This window comes from Rhinopithecus bieti, unplaced genomic scaffold (genome assembly GCF_001698545.2).
Source record: "Rhinopithecus bieti isolate Rb0 unplaced genomic scaffold, ASM169854v2 scaffold_2574, whole genome shotgun sequence".
Lineage (NCBI taxonomy): Eukaryota > Metazoa > Chordata > Mammalia > Primates > Cercopithecidae > Rhinopithecus > Rhinopithecus bieti.
Window position 1 is genome coordinate 5,737,920 of NW_016804493.1, and position 20,541 is coordinate 5,758,460.

At 54.3% G+C, this 20,541-nt stretch overlaps 1 protein-coding gene across 3 annotated transcripts; it reads left to right on the top strand.

Moving 5' to 3' along the window:
• The first annotated feature begins 5,738 nt into the window (after positions 1–5,738).
• Positions 5,739–19,913, top strand: LOC108527437 (C-type lectin domain family 18 member A). Of its 3 annotated transcripts, XM_017868723.1 has the most exons (13): positions 5,739–5,811; positions 6,339–6,571; positions 7,126–7,217; positions 9,373–9,612; positions 14,800–14,897; positions 15,318–15,439; positions 15,597–15,704; positions 16,297–16,389; positions 16,767–16,873; positions 17,510–17,639; positions 17,934–18,030; positions 18,948–19,039; positions 19,549–19,913. In XM_017868723.1, the coding sequence occupies exons 2-13, from the start codon at positions 6,448–6,450 to the stop codon at positions 19,584–19,586; spliced, it is 1,341 nt and encodes a 446-aa protein (XP_017724212.1). In that variant the 5' UTR covers positions 5,739–5,811; positions 6,339–6,447; the 3' UTR covers positions 19,587–19,913. The 3 variants fall into 3 exon arrangements, with proteins under 3 accessions (XP_017724212.1, XP_017724213.1, XP_017724214.1); XM_017868724.1 differs by lacking the exons at positions 5,739–5,811; positions 15,597–15,704 and having other exon boundaries at positions 6,192–6,571; XM_017868725.1 differs by lacking the exons at positions 5,739–5,811; positions 9,373–9,612 and having other exon boundaries at positions 6,261–6,571.
• The last annotated feature ends 628 nt before the right edge of the window (positions 19,914–20,541 follow it).

Here is a 20,541-nt window from a genome sequence, read left to right on the forward strand (position 1 = left end):
GCGAGACTCCATTTCAAAAACAAGAAAAAAGAAGAAAAAGAAAATGGCCAGGCACAGTGGCTCACAACTGTAATGTCAGTGCTTTGGGAGGCCAATGCAGGAGGATCACTTGAGCTCAGGAGTTTTAGACCAGCCTAGACAACATGGCAAGACCCCGTCTCTACCAAAAATACAAAAAATTAGCCAGGCATGCTATTGCATGCCCATAGTCCCAACTACCTGGGAGGCTGAGGTGGGAGGATTACCTGAACCCCAGCTGGGTGACAGAGTGAGACCCTGTCTGGAAAAAAAAAAAAAGCAGCTGGGTATGGTGGCACGTGCCTGTAGTCCTACCTGCTTAGGAGGCTGAGGCGTGAGGATGGCTTGAGCCCAGGAGTTCGAGGTTACTCTGAGCAATGAGGGTGCCCTGCACTCCAGCCTGGGTGACAAAGCAAGACCCTCAAATAAAACAAAATAAATTGGCCATAAATATAAGAGTTTTTTTGTGTATTGTTCATTCTGTTCCCTTGATCTGTATCTATCCTTTTTCCATATCTTATAGATGTGATTACTAGAAGTTTCATAGCAAGTTTTGAAATCAGGTAGTATACATTCTCCAGTTTTATTCTTTTTCAGATGTGCTTTGGTTATTCTAATTCCTTTGCGTTTCCATGCAAATTTTAAGATCCAGTTTTAAGATCCAATTTGAGATGGATCTTGCTATATTGTCCAGGCTGGTCTCAAACTCCTGGGCTCAAGGGATCCTCCTGCCTCAGCCTCCCAAATAGCTGGGATTATAGGCACATGCCACCACACCTGGCCTCTCAATTGCTTTAAAATAAACACAACAGGCCGGGCGCAGTGGCTCACGCCTGTAATCCCAGCACTTTGGGAGGCCGAGACGGGCGGATCACAAGGTCAGGAGATCGAGACCATCCTGGCTAACACGGTGAAACCCCGTCTCTACTGAAAATACAAAAAATTAGCCGGGCGAGGTTGCGGGCGTCTGTAGTCCCAGCTACTCGGGAGGCTGAGGCAGGAGAATGGCGTGAAGCCAGGAGGCGGAGCTTGCAGTGAGCCGAGATTGGGCCACTGCACTCCAGAATGGGTGACAGAGCGAGACTCCGTCTCAAAAAAATAAATAAATAAATAAATAAACACAACAACGAAAATCTTTTGGAAGTTTGATGGGCATTGCATTGAATTAATAGACAAATTTGGGGAGAATTACCATTCATCTATACAGTGAAATCTAACTCTACTAAAAATACAAAAATTGGCCAGGTGTGCTGACTCATGCCTATAATTTCAGCACTTTGGGAGGTCAAGGTGTGCGGCTCACTTGAGGTCAGGAGTTCAAGACCTGCCTGGCCAACATGGTGAAACCCTGCCTCTACTAAAAATATAAAAATTAGCCAGGTGTGGTGGCAGGTGCCTGTGATCCAAGCTACTTGGGAGGCTGAGGCAGGATAATCACTTAAGCCCGGGAGACGGAGGTTGCAGTAGGAAGAGATCATGCCACTGCACTCCACCCTGGATGACAGAGCAAGACTCAGTCTCAAAAAACAAACAACGAAACAATATTGAGTCTTCTATTCCATGAATGTGAAATGTCTATGCATTTTTTTAGATCTTTAGTTTCTCTCAGCAATGTTGTTCTACAGTTTTATATATATGGATTTTTTTTTTTTTTTTTGAGATTGAGTCTCATTCTGTTGCCTAGTCTGCAGTGCAGTGGCGCAATCTTGGCTTACTGTAACCTCCACCTCCCAGGTTCAAGCAATTCTCCTGTCTCAGCCTCCTGAGTAGAGTAGCTGGGATTACAGTTGCCCACCACCACGCCTGGCTAATTTTTTGTATTTTTAGTAGAGATGAGGTTTCACCATGTTGACCAGGCTGGTCTTGAACTCCTGACCTCAAGCAATCCATCCACCTCGGTCTCCCAAAGTGCTGGGATTACAGATGTCACCCTTTATTCTAGTAGGGTTTTTTTTTTTTTTAAACATTCCTTCGGATTTTCCACAGTAGAATTATGTCATCTACAAATGAAGATAGTTTTATTTCTTTTCAGTATGGATGCCTTTAATGTCTTTTTGTTAACTTAATGCACACATTGCACATTCAATAGTACAATGTTTAGTGGGACCGGTGAGGAAAGACATCCTTGCCTTGTTTTGATCTTAGGGAGGAAAGTCTTTGGTCTCACTGTTAAATGTGATATTAGCTGTACGGTTTTCATAAGGGCTGTATTCATTTGCTAGGGCTGCCATATAAGGTTCCACACACTGGGTGGCTTAAAAAACAGAATGTATTTTCTCAGGAGGCATAAAGGCCAAGATCAAGGTGCCAGTGGGTTGGTTTCCTCTGAGGATCTCTCTCCTTGGCTTGTCTACAGCTGCCTTCTCCCTGTGTCTTCACGGGATCTTCCCTCTGTGTGTCTGTTCTTATAACGGGACCAGTCAGGTTGGATCAGGACCCACCCCAGTGACCTCATTTAACTTTAATTACCTCTTTAAAGACCCTATCTCTAAATACAGTGACATGGAGGTAATGGAGTTAGAACTTCAACATACTAATTTGGGGCTGGGTGTGGTGGCTCACGCCTGTAATCCCAGCAGATGGCTTGAACTTTGAGAGCAGCCTAAGCAACATGGTGAAGCCCCATCTCTACTAAAAATACAAAAATTACCTGGGTATGGTGGCGCACACCCACAGTCCAGCTACTCAGGAGGCTGAGGTAGGAAGATGGCTTGAGCCTGGGATGTGGAGGTCAAAGCCCCAGAAGCAGAGGTCACAGTGAACCGAAATTGCGCCACTGCACTCCATCTTCTTCTTTTCTTGGGCAACAGAACCAGACTTCATCTCGAGAAAATTTAAAATTAAATAGACATGAATTTTTTTTTTTTTTTTTTTTTTTTTTTTTTTTAGAATCTCATTCTGTTGCCCAGGCTGCAGTGCAGTGGTGTGATCTCAGCTCACTGCAACCTCTGTCTCCTGGGCTCAGGTGATTCTTATACCTCAGCCTCCCGAGTAGCTGGGATTACAGGTGTGTGCCACTATACCCAGCTAAATTTTGTATTTTTAGTAGAGACAGGATTTCGCCATGTTGGCCAGGCTGGCCTCAAACTCCTGACCTCAGGTGATCCGCCCACCTCGGCCTCCCAAAGTGCTGGGACTACAGTCATAAGCCACTGCACCTGGCCTAATTTTTTTTTTTTTTTTGAGACAGAATCTTGGTCTGTTACCCAGGCTGGTGTGTAGTGGCATGATCACAGTTCACTGCAGCCTTGACCTCCCCGGCTCAGGCTATCCTCCCACCTCAGCCTCCCAGGTAGGTGGGACTATGGACACATGCTACCATGCCCAGCTAATTTTTTGTATTTTTTTTAGAGACAGGATTTCACCATGCTGCCCAGGCTGGTCTCAAACTCCTGAGCTCAAGCAGTCCACCCACCTTGGCCTCCCAAAGTGCTGGGATTATAGGTGTGAGCTACTATGCCTGGCCTGGACATGTAATTTTTAGAAGAAAATGTGGCCACAACTCTCCTAGAGTTGAATGGGTTTTTTTTGTTTGTTTGTTTGTTTGTTTGTTTGTTTTGTTTTGTTTTGTTTTGTTTTGTTTTTGGAGACCATCAACAAGATTTCAAGGCTTTAAAGAAAGGAGCTGCTTCAGGAAGAGACAAAATGACTTGACCGCTATAAGCTTCAAGTGCAGACTGGGCAAAGAGGTATCAGCTATGCATGAGCTGGAGAGGGGTGCGATAGATAGAGACACAGGTGATAAAGAAAATATAGCAAAATGTGAATCCTACAGTCTGGGTGGTGGATGTAAACCCTGTAATAGCCTCACCTGGGGAAAGTTGCCTTGCAAGAACGAGGCTGCCCATTCTCCAAACCCACCCCAGCCACCAAGCAGGCTGCAGTAAAAAGTCTGGGCCCGGGAGGAAGTACCATGGAAACCAAGTTGCGATGCCCTGGTTAGGGGCCCAGCAGAGGGGTCATCCTGGCTCTACACCATTGGATACTGAGTTTCAGGAGTGGGAGTGCCATCCTCAGGGTCACACAGCGTGTCGGTTCCAGCCTAGGCCTTCCAGTGTCTCATTAATCTTTTATCCACTCAGCTTCTCTTCTGGCTCATGAACCTTGCTCTCCTGGGACTTTTTTTTTTTGAGGGGTTGGGGGTGGGACAGAGCCTCACTCTGTCGCCCAGGATGGAGTACAGTGGTGCCATCTTGGCTCACTGCAACCTCCGCCTCCCAGATTCAAGCAATTCTCCTGCCTCAGTCCTGAGTAGCTGGGACTACAGCTACACCACCCCGTCCGGCTAATTTTTGTATTTTTAGTAGAGACAGGGTTTCACTGTGTTGGCCAGGCTGGTCTCAAGCTCCTGACCTCAAGTGATCTGCTTGCCTTGGCCTCCCAAAGTTCTGGGATTACAGGCGTGAGCCACTGCGCCCGGCCTGGGACTCTTCTTGCAGTGAGCCAGGGTCATGGGGTCCTTAAAAAGTTGCTCCCCCAATCCCCAAAATATATTTTTCTCCCACCTGTCCCAAGTGCCTGGCATCATACCATATGGGTCAACTGGCCATGTTTGCCATGGAAGCCCAAGAGGAGGAAGTGGGTCTTTTACTACCCGGCACAGCAGAGCTGTGGAAAGTGCACTGAGAAAGGTCAGGATGTGAACTAAAGCATTGGGAATGGGAAGGCAGAGACCTTGGATTAGCTGGGATGCTCCATGCCCTGGCTGAGTGACCTTGGACAAGCCCGTTAGACACACTGAGCCCATTTCCTTATCTCCACGACGGGCGTCCCACCTGCTACTGCACCGGGTTCTTGTGGCAATAATTGAACTCACACATGCAAACAGGCTTTAGTTCAATAATTGAACTCACACATGCAAACAGGCTTTGTGAGCTCGATAAACACAGGTGGCTTGGCCAGGTGTGGTGGCTCATGCCTGTAACCCCAGTACTTTGGGAGGCCAAGGTGGGAAGATCGCTTGAGCCCAGGAGGTCAAGGCTGCAGTGAGCTGAGATTATAACACTCCAACCTGAGTGACAGAGTGAGACCGTCTAAAAAATAAAAATAAAAATACACCAAAAAACAGGTAACTATTAAGCATTGCTAGGACCTGCATGCAGTGACCCTGAGGTGCTGGGTTTCTGTTTGAGGGAGAAGAAACTCCTGAGCCCTTAGGTATTGTGGGGGACACGCAGTTCCAGACTGCCTGCACGTCCTGTATCCCTGGCCTCGTCCGCTTCCCTGGCACCCATGACGATAGCCGCATTCCACTGGTGTTTCCCCAGGAAAGCCAACCCTACCTGCATCTCAGCGGAGCTTCCACAGAGTTGGAACCCCGCTCCGAGAGGGTGCGGGCTCGGGCCAGGGATCACACAAACTCCAGAAGGAGGACGTAGTTGGTTTGCAAGGCTGTGACCTGGTTGAATAACCTTTGATCTGCCCCGAGAGGAATGTGGGCATTAGGCTGCGGCCCGCAGGACAGCCCTGTATTTTCTGAGAAACGTGGCCCACGGTGCAGATCTGCTCCAGCTCACTCTGGTGGGATCATGCCAACCACGGCCGGGCCACGGAACATCGTGGCAAGGTGCTGCCCTCCTGCTACGCCACCTGTCTAGAAGCAGACTTGATCCGAGCAGGACTGGAGTCAGCCAAGGACATCACGTGCTCTGGTCCCCGCCTGCCTTGACTCCTCCTGCCTCACTCCCCCATGGCCCATAGTCAACGTGGGTGAAGGTGGTGGGCACCGGGGCTGGGCCCAGCCCCCGACACTGCCCAGACAGACTTTCCTAAGGCACCCTTTTCCTAGCGCAGGTGCGGCCTCAGCCCACCCCTCTTCAGGCCCACAGATTGCACCTCTCTGGTGTGCGGTTACCTCTTGCCTATGTTTAATTCATGGCTGGGGGGTTGGGACGAGCTTCCTAAGAAAGGAAAGAACTCCCCTGGGGTCTTGCCCAGTTCCTGCTCACCAGAAGGACCATAGCCGAGGTTCCAGCCTCCTCCCAGGGCCCAGGACTGGGGAGTGGAAGCCATCAGTGGGCTCGGAGGACACTGTCCCAGCCAGGACACAGCCGTTGGTCACTAATCCGCAGCCCTGGAATGTCCGTGGGCCAATCAGCGGGGTCTCTGGGGGTTCCCCAAGGGCGCTAATAATCCTACAATGATTAGCAGGGGCCGCGGGGTCAGTGCACGCCACTCTGCCTGCTGTCGGGGGCGGGCTGGCCAGGCTGAGGCCAGAGCAGGCAGGCATCCCCCGGAGTCGTCTCTTTTCATGCCAGCGCCAACAGGAGGCTGTTTGGACACACTGATTACTCACTCACCAGCCTCCCTCTTTTGTCCAGCAGCCCAGCCTGACTCCTGGAGATTGTGAATAGCTCCATCCAGCCTGAGAAACAAGCCGGGTGGCTGAGCCAGGCTGTGCTCGGAGCACCTGACAGGCCCAACAGACCCATGCTGCATTCGGAGACCTCCCCTGCCCGGGGGTACTTCCTGGCTGTGCTCCTGGCCCTCCTTGGCACCACCTGGGCAGAGGTGTGGCCACCCCAGCTACAGGAGCAGGCTCCGATGGCCGGAGGTAAGGGACACCTGGTGAGGAGGTAGGTGGAGGCGCCATTACGAGCTCTGTAGAGTGGGTGCTAGGAGACTTCTGGAAGTCTGAGCCCCAGGCCAGTCCTGCAGGTGGTTTAATGAGGAAGTCCTGGGACAGCCTGGGGGCGGTGAGGGGTGGATGCTGGACTGGGGAGGAAGGAGGAGGAAGGAGGGCCAGGGCTGGGGTCAAGGAGGAATGCTGGAGGGATTCTGTGGGTGGGGCCTGGAGAAACTCAGTGGCCCAGAGGAGCCCCAGACAGGGGCCTACTGGGAGCCAGGGCTGGGCCCCCTACACCCAGCCCCCACCCCTGTTCCCTCCCGCCACCCCTACCCCAGCACTCAGCCCACGCCTGCTGTACCTGGTCTCTCTCTCAGCCTGGCTGCATCGCTGTGCCCCTCGTCCCCTGCACCCACCACACTCCTCTCCTATCTTGTTTTCTGAGGGTGGGGGCACGTGCTTATTTTGCTCTGTTGGGTCCAGGTGCCCCCATCCTCGGGCTGCCTAAGAATGGAAAGAACTCCCTTCTCTCCCCACCCCAGCCCTGAACAGGAAGGAGAGTTTCTTGCTCCTTTCCCTGCACAACCGCCTGCGCAGCTGGGTCCAGCCCCCTGCGGCTGACATGCGGAGGCTGGTGAGTACCAGACCCAGCTGGGCTCTGCCAGGGGGGTGGCTGGAGGCACAGACCCCAGAGGGCAGCTCGGGAGGCCATGCCTATCCAGGCACTCTTCCACTTGACCAGGGTGGGCAGGCACAGCCAGGCACCTTGGCCGTGAGGGACCAAGGCCCTGGTTGCTGGGGGTCTCTGCAACTTCTTAAGCCCCCCACCCTCAGTTCAGGAGGTCGGGCCCCTTGGCTCCCACTTGCCTGAAGGGCAGGACCTTGGGCCTTCCCTGGCATCTTGTTGCCACGGAGACCAGGAGCCGCTGGAGGAGCTGGATCTCCTCCTCCAGGGAAGGAGCCCTGCAGGATGGGCGGGCGGGCCAGGGAGGGAGAGGGTCCTGCTGGGCTGGGGAGGGGCTTCTGTGCAAGGACCCAGCGCCTCCTCCTGAGCTTATCTGAGCCACTAGGACGGGCCTTGCCCATGTTCTCTGCTCACTCAGTCGTCTACATTTTCAGCAGGGGCCGGGGATCGGGGGTATAGTGTTCTCCACCAGCCCGGCTGGGGCTGCTGGGTTGGGGCTGTCATCTGGGGGCTCAGAAACGCTGCCCCCCATTGTCTGAGACCCCAGCAGCCCCAGCCCATGTTAGCAGGCCAGGGAGCCAGGGCAGGGTGGTGGGGGCGGGAGGGTTCCCCATGGCTGCTTCCCATGAACTCCTCCGAGGCAGGCGGCCCGGTGGCGTCCTTGAGCACTCTAGGGTCAGTTTCCCAGGAGGTAGGGGTGGGGTGGCTAAATGGGGGAGGTCGCTTCGCTCCCTTTCCCCCGCCCTGAGTGGTTCTGCCCCTCCTCAGGCTCAGACCCGGTGCCGCTAGGGCTGCTCCCAGCTGTGACCTCCGTGGTGGGTACTCCTGCCTGGGACCCCAGGAGGGCCTGCGGTGGTCGATGACTGGCAGTTGGCACCCTTTCCAGGGCCCTTTTGTCAAAGTCCTAGAAAACTTCATTTCCATAAAGGTGCAAATGGAGCTCCATGTCTCAGCCTCCCTCATGGCCCGGCCCCGAGCACCCTCCGGGCCTCTAGGGCTCTGGGGCACCCCTTCTTTGGACACAGTGGAGACTGAAGGTCTTGTGGAGGTGTGGGGTTGCTGAGGGACCCTGGGGAGCGCCCAACTCCTGGCCCCAGCCTTCATCAGAGGTAAAACCCCGATGGACATTAGTGCAGGGTAAAGTTGGCTTGGGGTGCAGCCCTGAGGGCCCCCCACCCTGCACCCACTCAGTGCTTGTGAGTTCTATCCTACAGCACCTCCCTGTTCCAATTACAGATGAGCTCAGAGAGTCTCGGGAGATCAGGCGGCTGCAGCAGGTCACCCAGGGGTAGCGATTGCCAGGCCCCTTGTTTAAGAAGAGGGAAGGGGCTGGGCGCGGTGGCTCAGGCCTGTAATCCCAGCACTTTGGGGGGCTGACACAAGCAGATCACCTAAGGTTAGCAGTTTGAGACCAGTATGGCCAACGTGGTGAAACCCCGTCTCTACTAAAAATACAAAAATTAGCCAGATGTGGTGTCACATGGCTCTAATCCAGTTACTTGGGAGGCTGAGGCAGGAGAATCGCTTAAACCTGGGAGGCGGAGGTTGCAGTAAGCCGAGACTGCTCCACTGCACTCCAGACTGGGCAACAGGGTGAGACTCTGCCTTAAAAAAAAAGAAGAGGGAGGGGGCGGGGTCAGCTGTGCGTGGTAGGGAGCCGATGAGGCGGTACCAGGGGCAGGAGACTAGGGCAGAGAGGCGTGGCTGTAGGGCGTTTTGCATCACAGGAGGGCAGCATGGCCGGGTGGGAGTAGGGGAGCCTTTCTGACAATGGCCAGGGCCCAAACACAGAACCAGTCTGTAAGGCGTGAGCACTGCTCACATGACCAGATGGGAGAAAGACAGCAGGAGCCCATCCCACTGCCTGGGCAGGGCTGAAGGATGCCCACAACAGGATTCAGAGATGGAGGCTCAGTCCTGAGAGGCCGGGCTCCTCCTGGACGAGCGCATCAGACAACACCAGTGCTTCCTCCAGCAGGACTCCTCATCCAGTGCTCTCTTTGCCTCCTGACCTGGCACCCGGTGGATGCTCAGAGATGGTAGGGGAGGCCTGGCCCAGCAGTCAAAGGCCTCCCACAGATGTCTCTGTTTGTGCTCCCCACAGGACTGGAGTGAAAGCCTGGCCCAACTGGCTCAAGCCAGGGCAGCCCTCTGTGGAACCCCAACCCCGAGCCTGGTGTCTGCCCCGTGGCCCACCTTTCAAGTGGGCTGGAACGTGCAGCTGCTGCCCGCGGGCTCAGCGTCCTTTGTCGAAGTGGTCAGCCTGTGGTTTGCAGAGGGGCAGCGGTACAGCCACGTGGCAGGGGAGTGTGCCCGCAATGCCACCTGCACCCACTACACGCAGGTGAGTGTGTTGCAGTGAGGCCGGCGTGCCAGCTCCCAGATACAGGCTCCTGCTGGGCCATCTCAGAAGAGGCTAGTTTGTCCTAAATGTTGGGATTCCTTTTCCTCCAATTTGTTTAGTTTTACTTTTTTTTTTTTTTTTTTTGAGACAGAGTCTTGCTCTGTTGCCCAGGCTACAGTGCAGTGGCGCCATCTCGGCTCACTGCAGCCTCCGCCTCCTGGGTTCAAGTGGTTCTTGTGCTTCAGCCTCCTGAGTAGCTGGGACTACAGGCATGTGCCACCAGGCCTGGCTAATGGTTTTGTACTTTTAGTAGAGATGGAGTTTCACCATGTTGGCCAGGTTGGTCTTGAACTCCTGGCCTCAAGTGATCTGCCCGCCTCAGCCTCCCAAAGTGCTGGGATTACAGGCGTGAGCCACTGTGCCCGGCCATATTTTTGCTTTTTTGGAGACACGGTCTCACTCTGTCACCCCAGGCTGGAGTGCAGTGGCATGATCTTAGCTCACTGCAACCTCTGTCTCCTAGATTCAAGCGACTCTTGTGCCTCAGCCTCCCGAGTAGCTGGAATTACAGGTACACGCCACTACACCCAGCTCATTTTTTTTGTATTTTTAGTAGAGATGGGGTTTCACCATGTTGGCCAGGCTGGTCTCGAACTCCTGAACTCAAATGATCTGCCCGCCTCAGCCTCCCAAAGTGCTGGAATTATAGGCGTGAGCCACTACGCCTGGCCTAAGCCACTTTTTTTCAATCTGAAATATGAATAATTTCAAACATAAACTTATTTATTTATTTATTTATTTATTTATTTATTTATTTATTTGAGACGAAGTCTTGTTCTGTCACCCAGGATGGAGTGGAATGGTGTGATCGCAGCTCACTAGAACCTACACCTCCCAGATTCAAGTGATTCTTCTGCCTCAGCCTCCCAAGTAGCTGGGACTACAGGCATGAGCCACCACACCCGGCTAATTTTGTATTTTAGTAGAGATGGGGTTTCACCATGTTGGCCAGGCTGGGTCTCAAACCCCTGACCTCAAGTGATCCACCTGTCTGGGCCTCCCAAAGTGCTGGCATTACACATGTGAGCCACCGTGCCTGGCCTCAAACATAAATTTAAAATGGCCCCACTCTTACCCACTACCTAGGTTTAGAAGATGCTACTAAACTAAAGCCCTGCTCCTCCCCTTTCTCTGCTGTCCCTCCCTGGAGGGAATCTTCTTGAAGTTCAGGAGCATCACTGCCAAGCAAGTTTCCATTTTTTCTCTTCATTCAACAGATATTTGTTGAGGGTCTTCTATACACACCAGGCACTGTTCAGGTGCTAAGGTATGGCACTGAAAAACACAAGCGAAACCCCGGGCAATATTGAATACCTCTACTACTTATGCAAGTGTGTTGTGCACGTTTAAGTATTACACAAGGCTGGGCGTGGTGGCTCACGCCTGTAATCCCAGCACTTTGGGAGGCCAAGGTGGGAGGATTGCCTGAGCCCAGGAGTTTGAGACCAGCCTGGGCCACATGGCAAAAACCTGCCTCTACAAAAAATATAAAAATTACCCGGGTGTGATGGTGTGTGCCTGTAGTTCCAGTTACTTGGGAGGCTGAGGTAGGAGAATTGCTTGAGCCTGGGAGGTGAAGATTGCACTGAGCTGAGATTGCACCATTGCACTCCAGCCTGGCCAGCAGGAGTAAAACCCTGTCTCAGAAAAAAAAGAACATGTGCCTACAACTAGGTGTTGCCAAAGTGATTACACCAACTGGGCAGACCAGCAAACCAGTTCCCACTTCCCAAAGATCTTGTGGCTCTTTAATTTTTTTTTTTTTTTTTTGAGACGGAGTCTTGCTCTGTCGCCCAGACTGGAGTGCAGTGGCACGATCTCTGCTCACTGCAAGCTCCGCCTCCTGTGTTCACACCATTCTCCTGCCTCAGCCTCCCAAGTAACTGGGACTACAGGCACCCACCACCACACCCGGCTAATTTTTGGTATTTTTTAGTAGAGACGTGGTGTAGTAGAGACGTGGTGTCACCATGTTAACCAGGATCGATGTCATCCTGACCTCATGATCTGCTCCGCCCTCGGCCTCCCAGAGTGTTGGATTACCAGGTGTGAGCCACTGTGCCCAGCCCTGGCTCCTTAAGTTTTTGTTCAGACTCAAAGCTCGAACGGGTGGCCGACCCACCACACCGTAACCCTGTTGCTTCTATGCTTGTATGGGTTTGTGTTTGGTTTTGTGTTTGTTGGGTTTGTTTTGAGTCAGAGTCCCGCTCTGTCACCCAGCTGGGAGTGCAGTGGCGGCGATGCGCTCACTACAGGACGGGCTCCTCCTCCGGGGTTCGATAGAGATTCTCGCCGTGGTCAGCGCCCCCCTCCGCTGAAGCTAGCTGGAGTTACAGGCGCCCACGGGGCTGGCCGACAGCATGCCCGGGCTAATGTTTGGTATGTTGTCTAGGTAGAGGACGTGGTGTGCACGCGGGGATGTTGTAACGCTAGGAGATGTCAATCTCGTTGACCTCATGATTGCCGCGTCCTCGGCCTCCCAGAGTGTTGGGATTACAGGTGTGAGCCACTGTGCCCAGCCCTGGCTCCTTAAGTTTTGTCAGACTCAAAGGTGTGAAAAACCTAACCCTGTTTTCTTGTTGTTGGTTTTTGTTTGTTTTGTTTTTGTTGGGTTTTTTTGAGTCAGAGTCTCGCTCTGTCACCCAGGCTGGAGTGCAGTGGCGCGATCTCGGCTCACTACAACCTCCTCCTCCCGGGTTCAAGAGATTCTCCCGTGTCAGCCTCCTGAATAGCTGGGATTACAGGCGCCCACCACCACACCCGGCTAATTTTTGTATTTTTAGTAGAGACAGGGTTTTGCCATGTTGGCCAGGCTGGTCTCGAACTCCTGACCTCAGATAATCCACCCACCTCGGCCTCCCGAACTGTTGGGATTACAGGCATGAGCCACCGTGCCTGGCCTCTATTATTGTTTCTAATTTTCTTGATATGAATGTTTAGATTATTAATTTAAAATCTTTTTTTTGTTTCTACTATATACATTTAAAGCTATAAATTTCCCTTTAAACGATTTCAGCTACATCCAATAAGTTTTGATATTTAATGTTTTCATTGTTATTTAGGGATGTTTTTTCTATTTCCAATCATGATGTTGTCTTTGTTTGTTTTGAGACAGAGTCTGGCTCTGTCGCCCAGGCTGGAGTGGAGTGGTGCAATCTCAGCTCACCGCAGCCTCAACTTCCTGGGCTCAGGTGATCTTCCCACCTCAGGTCCAAAGTAGATGGGACTACAGGTGTATGCCACCGTGCCTGGCTAATTTCTTGAATTTGTATTAGAGAAGGGGTTTTGCCATGTTGACCAGGCTGATCTTGAACTTCTGAACTCACATGATCCACCCAACTCAGCCTCCCAAAGTGCTGGGATTACAGATGTGAACCATCACACCTAGCCGTGATGTTGTTTTAGATTTTGAAGTGTATCTTTAAGTTTCTGAACTATGTTATCTTCTTAATTTACTTGTAAATTATTCACTTTAAATTTCATTGCACTGAATTCATAGAATATGGCCTGTAGGATGTGTTGATTCTTTGGTATTTGTTGAAACTTGCATAGTGGTCTAATGTGTGGTCTTGCTTTGTGGTTTGCAGAAGTTCCATGCATTCTGAAAAACAATACATGTTCTATAAGTGTTGGATACATGTATATGATCACATGTTCACATCTGCCTGCTACAAGCCAGGCTTGTACATGTAATTTTTAGTCTCTACTAGAGAGTTTGTTTCACTTTTCTTACATATTGGCCATTTGTGCTATTTCCAAGTTGTCGCTCATTCTAAAGGTCAGCCACTTGGGTTGGGCTCAGCAGGGAGGTTTTGTTTTTTGTTTTTTTTGTTTTTTTTTGAGACGGAGTCTCGCTCTGTCGCCCAGGCTGGAGTGCAGTGGCCGGATCTCAGCTCACTGCAAGCTCCGCCTCCCGGGTTTACGCCATTCTCCTGCCTCAGCCTCCCGAGTAGCTGGGACTACAGGCGCCCGCCACCTCACCCAGCTTGTTTTTTGTATTTTTTAGTAGAGACGGGGTTTCACCATGTTAGCCAGGATGGTCTCGATCTCCTGACCTCGTGATCCGCCCGTCTCGGCCTCCCAAAGTGCTGGGATTACAGGCTTGAGCCACCACGCCCAGCCAACAGGGAGGTTTTCTGGTCTTGGTTGGGCCCACTCATACGCCTGCAATCAACTAGGGGCCTGGCTGGGAGCTGGCTGTGCAAAAAGGCCTCTAGTGGTTCATCTGTGTTCCATGAGGCCTTCCAACCTCCACCAGGCTTTACTGAGCTTGTTCATGTGGTGGCTGAGCATGGTTCTATGAGAATGAGTAGAAATGGCAAGGTCTCTTAAGGCCAAGTTCAAAATCGGCTCAATATCACTTCTACTGCATTCTGGTGGCCAACACCAGTTACAGGGCCAGCCAGATTCAAGGAGCAAGGAAAGAGACACCTCTGCTTGCTGCAAAAAGCTGCAGAGTCACATTGAAAAGAGTGGGCTGGTGCAAGAAGTGAAGGGTTGTGGCCATAATGCGGTCACAAGGCCCTTGATGTCCCAGTCTTTTTTTTGGCTAGTTCCCTCCACCCATCAACGATCTCCCCTCCCTTCAGGTATCTGCTAGCCCTCCCCTCTCCATTCCCCCTCAACTAAGAAAGCCTTCCTGGGCCGGGCATGGTGGCTCACACCTATAATCCCAGCATTTTGGGAGGCTGAGGCAGGCGGATCACCTGAGGTTGGGAGTTCAAGACCAGTCCAACATGGAGAAACCCCATCTCTACTAAAAATACAAAAAAAAAAATAGCCAGGCGTGGTGGCAGTCACCTGTAATCCCAGCTACTCGGGAGATTGAGACAAGAGAATCGCATGAACCCAGGAGGTGGAGGTTGTGGTGAGCAGAGATCGTGCCATTGCACTGCAGCCTGGGCAACAAGAGTGAAACTCCATCTCAAAAATAAAAAAATAAAAAATAAATAAAAAAGCCTTCCTGAACTATTCCCACCCATGCTTCTACCCCTGCCCAGGACAGCTGCTGCTCCTGAGCCCCCGAGGAGGTGAGGGAGCCCTCTGTCCGCCTGGATGATAGTGAAAGCTGTGTTCCCCTCGCCAAGAGTTCACAATAGGGTTTCTGACCCCCTGTGTCTCCTGTAGCTCGTGTGGGCCACCTCAAGCCAGCTTGGCTGTGGGCGGCACCTGTGCTCTGCAGGCCAGGCAGCGATAGAAGCCTTTGTCTGTGCCTACTCCCCCGGGTAAGCCCTGCTACACCCTCTGCTGGGATGTCTGGGAGGCAGGGAGGGGCGCTTTCACTGAGGGTGAGATGCCGCCCCATCCACCTGAAAGTAAAGTCCCTGACGCCTTCCTCTGCACCCTTGGCGGGAGAGGGGAGGAGAGGAAAGGCAGAGGGTGCTGAAGATTGTGGCCATGCAGAAGGTTCTGCTCTGTGGATGCCCCTTCCTGGGTACTGGTCCTGGTATCAGGGAGTTTGTCCAGGATTCGTTTGCAGGTCATCTCTTCTCTCCCAGGGAGTCTCTCTCTCTCACCCAGCTCCCTGACTCTCTGGCCAGGCCGCAGGAACTGTAGGGGTCAGGGGGGCAGGCAGCAGGGACCCATCACTGCCTTGCCCAAGGCCAGGCCCTCCCACACCCTGTGGTGCCTGCTTGTCCTCACAGAGGCAACTGGGAGGTCAACGGGAAGACAATCGTCCCCTATAAGAAGGGCGCCTGGTGTTCGCTCTGCACAGCCAGCGTCTCGGGCTGCTTCAAAGCCTGGGACCACGCAGGGGGGCTCTGTGGTGAGTGCATGAGGGCTCGGTCTGGTGACCCTGGGGTAGGGGTGGCAGCATCCTACTGGGCTGTCCCGGAAGCCCTGACCCTCAGCACCCAGGGAGGCTCCTGCCCAGCCTGCTGGGAGGAGACCCTTTTCTCGGAGTCCCCTCCTCCTCTGACCAGAGGTCCCCAGGAACCCTTGTCGCATGAGCTGCCAGAACCATGGACGTCTCAACATCAGCACCTGCCACTGCCACTGTCCCCCTGGCTACACGGGCAGGTACTGCCAAGGTGAGGGCACTGGAGCCTGGGTGTGCCCAGCTCTGCTCTCGCGGCAGGTCCTGGGGCTGCTACACTTCCTGAGTCTCAAGGGTGTTAGGGGTGCTGACCGTGTACTCCCTGAGTCTGCCCACTGCATAGCACTAGCTGTTTGCCAGACCCTGAGCTGTGCAGGAGATTCACAGTGAAATCAGGTTCAGCCCCTTAGGCTTTGGGAGGAGGACAGAATTAGGATCCAGAAGTGGATTCCTGCCCCACTGCCCCTCAACCCTAACCCACTCTGTGACCATGGGCAGGTCGCCTCCAAACTCCAATATGCCTCACTCTACAATGGGGACCAAACCAAAGACACCAGGCACGCCAGCAATCAGAAGCCTTTGTGGGCTCTGTCTGGGAGGGTATTTTTGCTGTGGTTGCCATTCTCTGTCTGGGAGGGTTCTGTCTGGGAGGGTTCTGTCTGGGAGGGTTCTGTCTGGGAGGGTTCTGTCTGGGAGGGTATTTTTGCTGTGGTTGGCATTCTCTGGATGTTTGAGGCCTTTGGGGGGCAGCATGGGGTCCAGAAGGCTGGGGGCTGAGCCTCTGCCCCACTGCCCTGCCCTGGCAGTGCGGTGCAGCCTGCAGTGTGTGCACGGCCGGTTTCGGGAGGAGGAGTGCTCGTGTGTCTGTGACGTCGGCTACGGGGGAGCCCAGTGTGCCAGTGAGTCCTGCCCCAGGGCCCCCAAAGAGCCAGCCCCTCTCAAGGCCCCCTTCAATGGGGCATCAGCTCCCAGGAGCCCACTGTGTACCTCTCTTTCCAACTAATTCAGTGACATGTTGAGAGCTTGGATATTTGGCCACAGCGTGGATATTTACACCAAAGAAATTGGCAAATGCTACAAACCATGGATTTTTTTTTTCTTTTGAGAGAGAGCAAGCTCAATGTTCCACACTTACCAGCACACTCCTGACCCTCACCACCCACTCTTTTGGAGCAGGTGGCCGGAGGAAGGGGCACCCTGAGCTTAGCTCTCTGGCAGGGCAGGAAAGGGCAGCGATTCTGAAGTCCACACACAAACTCAGGCTCCCCTACCCCAGCCAAGGTGCATTTTCCCTTCCACACCTGTGACCTGAGGATCGACGGAGACTGCTTCATGGTGTCTTCAGAGGCAGACACCTATTACAGAGCCAGGATGAAATGCCAGGTGACGGTCACCCCAACCTTCCCAGGGACCCCCCCCGGGCCTCAAGTGAGGGTCTTAATGGAGGAACCCTGGAGTGAGAGATGGTTTCTTCAATGTCTCTGACCTCACCCTGTTCATCAGCATAAAGCAGGGGTCATGGACTCCGAGGCTTATAGAAGCCAGGAGGTCACTTATTGACCTGAGGGGCCAAGGTCAAGGCCAACCTCCATCTAAGGGAGTTCCAGCCACTGGTTGCCTTGCAGGAGGGAATGCAAGATCAGAGTGGCCAGAGCTCGGGGCTGCTCAATAAAACCAGCAGCTCAGACTTCCACTGGCAGCTCTCGAAACCACAGTTAATTTCTGGGGTTGGCAATCAACTCAGATATATTGAAGACACTGTGCAGGTGAAACAGAACATCCTTAGGGGCCAGACCTTGCCCGGGCCTGTGGGCTGCCAGTCAGGCCCCTGTGCACAGGGAGAAGAGAAGCACATGTGAACAGAAGGGACTCCTGCTCTTGGAAGGGAGACTGTGCAGGCTGGGGGTGATGACAGCCTGGCCAGCACACACACGTGACATCCTCGGCCATGGGCAGGGGTGGCAGGAAGGGGCAGCCTTCCTCGAAGCCCTGCCTATGTGACCTGGGGTGGGGTTACAGAGGAAAGGTGGGGTGCTGGCACAGATCAAGAGCCAGAAAGTGCAGGATATCCTCGCCTTCTACCTGGGCCGCCTGGAGACCACCAACGAGGTGACTGACAGTGACTTCGAGACCAGGAACTTCTGGATCGGTGAGTGCCCGGCTGATTGGGGGTGTGGCGAGTAAGGGATTGTGATGCCCCACCCTGCTGCAGGAACCCTGGGCTGTGGCAGCTGCCAGCAGATGGCGAGGGTGTGGTAAGGGCCTGGAGCCCAGAGCGGGGCCGGCTGCTCACCCCCTTTCCCGGGGAGGGCCCAGGTAGGGAGCACATGGGGGCTGCCAGCACTGGCAGGAGGGACCAGCAAAGCAGCTGGCAGCAGACTCCAGGGTCTGAGTGGGCCGGGGGACCTCTGGCCATGGGCCAGCCTCAACTATCCCGGCCCAGGGCTCACCTATAAGACTGCCAAGGACTCCTTCCGCTGGGCCACAGGGGAGCACCAGGCCTTCACCAGTTTTGCCTTTGGGCAGCCTGACAACCAGGGGTGAGTGTGGGGTGCCTCCCTCCCCTGGGCCTCCTTCTCACTCGGGCCTGCCTGGCAGAGCCCCCAGGCTACACTGAAGAGCCCCCCACCCCATCCTGCTGCCTGACTGGGTCCTTTGAAGATCTGAGCCTTCCCTGGTGCCTGCCCAGGTGCCAGAGAGTTGTGGGCACAGCTGGTGTGGGCCAGTGCTGTGGTGAGGGAGATGCAAGCTGGAAGGCATGTCACGTGGGAGAGAGGGGCCCAGGAAGCCTCCATCCATCTGTCCATCCCCAGTGTCCCCTGGCTGTGACTCCATCCCTCCAACTCTCATCCACTCACCCCTCCCTCCGCGTGCCCTCTGCCTGCATCAGTTACACTGACGCCAGCATTCCTTAGCTGTCACGCCCCCTGCAGTCATTCACAATACAACCCCGCACCTGCGGACCCACCAGCCATCCTGGACCAAGAACCCTCTGGTCATGTGGCCCCACCCTGCTCTTCAAAGCCCAGGAATGCCCAGGGCCGGGGTGGAGGTGGTCCTGCTGCCAGGCCACCAAGGGCTCCAGTGATTTTAGCCAGCCCTCCTTGCCGGCAGCCGGCCTGTGCCCCTGGCCTATTGCCTGGAGGTAGTCGGCCTTGTTGGGTTCCCAGGTATACCTCTCAAGTGGGGCTGTCTATTCCAGTCCATACCGTCCCCACAGGCTGGCGTGGCTGCCATGGGGTAGGCAGAGCTCCCACCCCAGGAAGGGGCTTCCCTGAGAAGTGGTCTGGGAAGCAGGGATGGGGGCTCGGGGATGGGCCTGGTTCCCAGCAGCCCCATCTGCAGGTGGGGGCCCTGGAGCCCCTGAGATGCAGGGTCCTGATGGCTGGAGAGTTTAGGCCTCTCCCAGACCCCTGACTCCACTCTTCCCTCCTGAGCACCACACCCTGGCCTGCAGGTTTGGCAACTGCGTGGAGCTGCAGGCATCAGCTGCCTTCAACTGGAACGACCAGCGCTGCAAAACCCGAAACCGTTACATCTGCCAGTTTGGTGAGGGCCTTCCTGAGGCTCCCCTTCTCTGATCCCTGTCCCTGGGGGTGCTGCTGACCCGGTCCAGCCTGCAAGGGTATCTAGGTGGCAGGTTCAGGGCGGGTCTGGGCACACGGGGCCAGGGAGGATGCCCTGCTCAGGGCCTTGTACCTGTGGGCTCCTGAGCCCAGAGGGGCAGCGACAGGCCCAGCCTCACACAGCAAGGCCACACAGGCAGGACTAGAGCTGCAGCTCTGCAGGGAATTTCTCCAAGGACCCTCTCCTCCTGTCATGAAAGCTACTGCCTGGGAACCTGTTGGGTTCCTCGGTGTTCCTGGGAGCCCCATGAACTATGGTGGAGGCAGAGGTGAAACCTGGCATGGCACCAGCTCCCAGCAGCCCCTGCTAGGAAGGTCGGGAGCATCACAGGAACCACGGCCATGGGCACTTCCAGGCTGAGTGCAGCAGGGCCCCCATTTTGGGACTGCCTGGGCTGCCATCGGGCCCTGCTCTCTTCTGCTTCCTTCCAGCCCAGGAGCACATCTCCCGGTGGGGTCCAGGGTCCTGAGGCCTGGCCACACGGCTCCCTCGCCTGCCCTGGGTGCACCGGCTCTGCTTACCTGTCTGCCCACCTGTCTGGAACAAGGGCCAGGTTAAGACCACATGCCTCATGTCCAAAGAGGTCTTAGACCTTGCACAATGCTGGAAGTTGGGCAGAGAGAGGCATGGAGGCCAGTGGGGGCCAGGGAGTGAGTATTAGATGCTGAAGGAGAAGACCCCGCCAGTGGTCCAAAGAGGCTGCTCTCTTCTAACTGGCCCAGGCCCTGTGGGGCAGCGGAGCTTCCCTGTGGCATGAACCCCACTCGGTATTAAACTAAGTTGTGAATCAGCTGAACCTGTGCATGCTCATTTCAAAGGGAAATTCAGATGATCCAGGACCACCCTGGAGAGACCAGAGGGGGCCTGAGGCTTCACTGCAGAGGCCTCCACCCACCTATTCCCTTTCCTGGTCGCCTTCATGGTCCAGGACACTCTCTGGAAGTTCTGGGGCTCCCCAAGAAGAGGAAGACCAGACTCTGCCTCGGCGAGGGGCAGTTCTCATGGCTGGGCCCAGGCAGGCAGGGTATTAATGGAAGCTGCTCCGGATGTCTGGGAGACCACGCATGTGTCTTGCCCCCACTGGCGGAGTGTCATCGCACCTGGACCGATGGTGGTCAGAATCTGTGCAGTCCTGCTCCCTCACCCAGCTCCTCAAACGCCACCGCACAAGAAGTTATCACTATCCCAGTTTACAGCTGAAGAACTGAGGCACAGAGAGATTGACTTGCACAAGATCACACAGCTGGGAGGCAAATCCAGTGAGTCTGGCTGTCGTTTATTTATTTATTTTTCTTTTTGAGACAGGGTCTTGCTCTGTCGCCCAGGCTGGAGTGCAGGGATGCAATCAGGGTTCACTGCAGCCTCGAACTCCCAGGCTCAAGTGATCCTCCTGCCTCAGCCTCCCAAGTAGCTGGGACCACAGG